Here is a 5,961-nt window from a genome sequence, read left to right as displayed (position 1 = left end):
CAAACACATGAATTGATAAAGGGATTAATAAAGTGTATAAAATCAAATCAAAAATCAAAAATCGAATTGTCACATGAGGAGAGAGGAGAGAAGAGCAGCAGGTATTTAACACTCTGGCACATCTTTGTTCAGTGTGTTTTAAATTTTAACGCTCCCTCCGTTAGAAATGTATTTCACATTTATAAATGTCTGAACACTGGAGTTTGTAATTCCCAACCTGAAACGTCAGACTTGACACGATCAAGTCGGTTCAGACTCAGATTATTGAATTATATACCTACTGTACATACATATACATACATACATACATACATACAGTAGTGTGAAAAAGCATTTGCCTCCTTCCTGATTTCTTATTTTTTTGCATGTTTGTCACACTTAAATGTTTCAGATCATCAAATAAATTTAAATATTAGTCAAAGATAACACAAGTGAACACAAAATGCAGTTTTTAAATGAAGGTTTTTATTATTAAGGGAGAAAAACAATCCAAACCCACATGGCCCTGTGTGAAAAAGTGTTTGCCCCCTAAACCTAATAACTGGTTGGACCACCCTCAGCAGCAACAACTGCAATCAAGCGTTTGTGATAACTTGCAATGAGTCTTTTCCAGCTGTGGAGGAATGTTGGCCCACTCATCTTTACAGAGTTGTTGTAATTCAGCCACATTGGAGGGTTTTCCAGCACCAACCTCCTTTTTAAGGTCACGCCACAGCATCTCAAGAGGATTCAGGTCAGGACTTTGACGAGGCCACTCCAAAGTCTTCATTTTGTTTTTCTTCATCCATTCAGAGGTGGACTTGCTGGTGTGTTTTGGATCATCGTCCTGCTGCAGAACCCAAGTTGGCTTCAGCTTGAGGTCACGAACAGATGGCCGGACGTTCTCCTTCAGGATATTTTGGTAGACAGTAGAATTCATGGTTCCATTTATCACAGCAAGTCTTCCAGGTCCTGAAGCAGTAAAACAGCCCCAGACCATCACACTACCACCACCATATTTTACTGTTGGTATGAGGTTCTTGTTCTGAAATGCGGTGTTACTTTTACGCCAGATGTAACGGGACACACACCTTCCAAAAAGTTCAACTTTTGTCTCGTCAGTCCACAGAGTATTTTCCCAAAAGTCTTGGGGATCATCAAGATGTTTTCTGGTAAAAACGAGACGAGCCTTAATGTTCTTTTTGCTCAGCGGTGGTTTTGGTCTTTGAACTCTGCCATGCAGCCATTTCTGCCGAGTCTCTTTCTTCTGGTGGAGTCATGAACACTGACCTGAACTGAGGCAAGTGAGGCCTGCAGTTCTTTGGATGTTGTCGTGGGGTCTTTTGTGACCTCTCAGATGAGTCGTCGCTGCTCTCTCGGGGTAATTTTGGTCGGCCGGCCGCTCCTGGGAAGGTTCACCGCTGTTCCATGTTTTCTCCATTTGTGGATAATGGTTCTCACTGTGGTTCTCTGGAGTCCCAAAGCTTTAGAAATGGCTTTAGAACCTTTTCCAGACTAATAGATCTCAATTACTTTCTTTCTCATTTGTTCCTGAATTTCTTTGGATCTCGGCATGATGTCTATCTTCTGAGGATCTTTTGGTCTACTTCACTTTGTCAGGCAGGTCCTATTGAAGTGATTTCTTGATTGAGAACAGGTGTGGCAGTAATCAGGCCTGGGTGTGGCTCGAGAAATTGAACTCAGGTGTGATAAACCACAGTTAAGTTGTTTTAACAGGAGGGGGCAAACACTTTTTCACACAGGGCCATGTGGGTTTGGATTGTTTTTCTCCCTTAATAATAAAAACCTTCATTTAAAAACTGCATTTTGTGTTTACTTGTGTTATCTTTGACTAATATTTAAATTTGTTTGATGATCTGAAACATTTAAGTGTGACAGACGTGCAAAAAAATTGGAAATCAGGAAGGAGGCAAACACTTTTTCACACCACTGTATATATATATATATATATATATATATATATATATATATATATATATATATATATATATATATACTGTATATATGTATGTATTCAGATACACTGATAGTTATACTACATATAAAGTGAAATCTCAACAAGTCTTTGTTGATAAATGAATGTCAGTATTTTTTTAAACAGGATGAATACACCAGGTAAATAAATAAACAAATAAACAAAGGTGTTTGTTACTTCATCTCTTCAACCCGCAGATAAAATCAATACACAGCAACTGTGAAGTCAGAAATTGTATCAGGAAGAATGTAATGAAGAAATTGTTTTAAGTTGTTATACTTGTTATTTAAAATAGAATAGAACAGAAAACATTAGAATAGAATAGAAAACGGTAGTCACAGTCAAAAAATACAAATGAGAAATGAATTAAACTTCAACTTTTCGAACATGATACCCAGTACTTACTGTTTGGTCAGGTTTGTTCATATTAAACTTTAGAATTTCAACAAAGCTAGGCTATTTATCTCATAACTTTAATTATTTAATTCAAATAAAGATACTACTTTTCTTGATTCAGGCCTTTTCAGTAATGTTAAATCGTCTTTTAACAAAAAAAAAGGTTCTTAGGATTTCTGTCTGCAAAACTTGTGTTTATTTAATCAACGTGAGCTAATTCTTACCAAGATTTAGTTCTTGGTTTGTAATTTTATTTGTCCTCCTTTCCCTGCATTTCTTGTCACCAATTTGTTTATTCATTGTTGTTTATAACTTTTAGTGCACCATTATTATTATTATTGTTGTTACTGTTTATTAGTTTAAGAAGTTTCAAAAGAAGTGAACAGTGTATTACTTTTTAGTGTATCTGTGTTCCCGGTCAGGCGCTACGTGGACAGCTAAACCCGCTGTGTGTGTGACGTGAAGGACCTCCTCCTCCGACACAGCAGCAGTAATGGCGGACTACGACACCTACGACGAGCGGGATCGGGCCTACGGCAGCTTCGGCGGCGGCAGAGGGTGAGTCTCCGCTCCGCACGGCAGCTCCGCGAACATAAACCCCGACCAGACCGTCGCCGTGTGTCCCGCTGCTGTCTGCCCCGAGTCTTGATAGCAGGGCGGCCAGGCCGCGCAGCTCGACACGCCCCGCGCTTGCTGAGAGGGCCGCGCTCGGTGAGGGAAGGCCGCGGAGTGCGGGCAGGAAACACCGCGGTCCCGGAGCTAACAGGCTAACGCTTAGCAACGAGCTCGCTGCGTTCAGACAGTGAAAGAAACGCACCCATGTGGCAGCGGACGGCCCGGGGCTCAGCGGTAGATTAACGGGAATCTGTTTAGTGTTCGTTGTAAAGATCCGGTCCCACTGCGGGACCGGAGGCCGCTGCAGGTGGAGGTGGTGGCGGCGCCGCAGCTGCAGGCTGCCCGCATGGCTGCATCATGCGTCCGCAGACAGACCGGAGGCTGAGCAGCGACCCGGGGTGCCGGGGGCTGGTGGACTGCGGTGGATGTGGGGACTCTCCGGGCGGCGGCAGGTTTCTGGTCTGTTGACGTGTTTCTGTGAGCTGATGTGATGAATGAAGCCGGGATGTGGAGGTCTGCGGTCCGTCACCTCTGGAGCTCATTCACTCACTCAGGACCACCGAGAACCATCGTTACTGTTCATCTCCAGTCAGGTGAAGGTGATGTCGTCACCTGTCAGTGGAGTCTAACGTTTATAAAACAGATCCACCCAGATTTAATGACTAATTGATCACTGATCTAATCGTCTGTATCGAGCTGATAAACCTGGTTGTTTGGTCGTCATGACGTCATAAAGTCTTCAGATCAACTTCTGTCCCTGCACAGTTTTGTTCGAGCAGTCTGGAGGTGAATCTGAGAAAACAGCTGGAAAAACATGTTCAGGCGCTTTTATTTTGAAATCAGAGCCCTGCCTCACTGTCCTGCAGGAGTCCAGCAGGACAATCAGAGAAGAAGACCTGGTTGGACACGTCGGACAGTTTGTTTAAAGGGAAGGGACGATTTTTTTTTTTTTTTTTTTTTTTACAAATGGCGGGAACCACTGTTCCTGTTTTAAAGTAAAAAGTCAAAGATAAAGACACATAAATACAGAATGAAAGTTGGAACGTTTTGGTTAACGGTGTCTCAGTGAAGACATGTTTGTCCCCGGAGGGTCTGTCTCTGCTGCACTGGTCATGAACTGGTAGGAGGGGCGGGGCCTCTTCCACAGCTGTGTCAGAAATTACAGATGAGGTTGAATAAAAAACGAAGTTGTTGCTGAATGCAGCTGTTGATTGATGTCTTGTTCTTGACTCATACAGTCAGGCAGGCCTCTGATTGGTCGTTGTAATAAAACTACAGCAAGTCAATAATAGAGCAATTTATATTTGAACAATATGTTTGATGTCATTAGATTTTCAGTAGTGATTTCTGTAATGTTGCAGCTGATTGAACTTCATTGTCAGATCAGTGATGTCAGAGTGTTGATCAGTGATGATGTCAGAGTGTTGATCAGTGATGATGTCAGAGTGTTGATCAGTGATGATGTCAGAGTGTTGATCAGTGATGTCAGAGTGTTGATCAGTGATGATGTCAGAGTGTTGATCAGTGATGATGTCAGAGTTGAACAGTGATGTCAGAGTGTTGATCAGTGATGATGTCAGAGTGTTGATCAGTGATGATGTCAGAGTGTTGATCAGTGATGTCAGAGTGTTGATCAGTGATGATGTCAGAGTGTTGATCAGTGATGATGTCAGAGTGTTGATCAGTGATGTCAGAGTGTTGATCAGTGATGTCAGAGTGTTGATCAGTGATGATGTCAGAGTGTTGATCAGTGATGATGTCAGAGTGTGTTATGAATGAGGAGATATTTCCCAGTCCTTCCTGATCACTGCGTCTGCAGGAGAAAGTTCACTTTTGAAAGGAAACCAAGAGAAGCAGCATGATGTCACGTTAAACATTGTGAGGTCAGAGGTTAGGTTTTATTGGAGAGAAGAAATCAGTCATTCAGGATGTTTATTTCATTCAGGCACTGAACACATCATTTTCCAAACTGCTGAGTCATGCAGTGTCCCACGAACATGGTTTGGGTATTTCCAGATTCTAGTCAACCTCCTCTCCACAACTATAAAAACACATCTCTACTGACACTATCTTCTGCTGAGATACATGGAAAAACACAACAATTTCATGACACACAATTATTGTTTTCCTTCATATAAAGGTTAATATACAAAATCTATTAAGTGTTATCAAATCAAATGATGAAATATGTGGATAGTCCAGACTGTCCTGAAAAAAACAAGATGTAACATGAATGTTTAACACCTGGAACGACCAAGATATGAGCTTCACCCTGGAAATATATTAGGGTTCAAAGGTCAGACCGCAGATATTATTTATTATACCTTTTACAGCAGAAACATCTGAACTGGTTCACGAAGCACACACACACACACACACACACACACACACACACACACACACACACACACACACACACACACACACACACACACACACACACACACACACACACACACACACACACACACACAGACACACACACACAGACAGACAGACACACACACACACACACACACACACACACACACACACACACACACACACACACACACACACACACACACAGACACACACACACACACACACACACACAGACACACACACACAGACAGACAGACACACACACACACACACACACACACAGACAGACACAGACAGACACACACACACACACACAGACACACACAGACAGACACAGACAGACACACACACACAGACAGACACAGACACACACACACACACACACACACACACACACACACACACACACACACACACACACACACACACACACACACACACACACACACACACACACACACACACACACACACACACACACACACACACACACACACACACACACACACACACACACACACACACACACACACACACACACACACACACACACACACACAGACAGACACACACACACACACAGACACACACACACACACACACACACACAC

At 42.6% G+C, this 5,961-nt stretch overlaps 1 protein-coding gene across 3 annotated transcripts in view; it reads left to right on the top strand.

Moving 5' to 3' along the window:
* Window positions 1-2,819: 2,819 nt before the first annotated feature.
* eif4h (eukaryotic translation initiation factor 4h) overlaps window positions 2,820-5,961 on the top strand; it is an 11,625-nt gene continuing 8,483 nt past the window's right edge. For all 3 annotated transcript variants that reach the window (XM_069725374.1, XM_069725373.1, XM_069725372.1), the window contains exon 1: window positions 2,820-2,929. In XM_069725374.1, the coding sequence (XP_069581475.1) occupies window positions 2,865-2,929 (65 nt within the window). In that variant the 5' untranslated portion in view covers window positions 2,820-2,864. The remainder of the gene's footprint in view (window positions 2,930-5,961) is intronic.

The sequence above is a fragment of the Brachyistius frenatus genome, unplaced genomic scaffold (genome assembly GCF_029030835.1).
Source record: "Brachyistius frenatus isolate BFR_SWC_R1_liver_20210118 unplaced genomic scaffold, ASM2903083v1 Contig_420, whole genome shotgun sequence".
Lineage (NCBI taxonomy): Eukaryota > Metazoa > Chordata > Actinopteri > Embiotocidae > Brachyistius > Brachyistius frenatus.
This window is presented reverse-complemented; position numbering and strand designations above follow the sequence as displayed.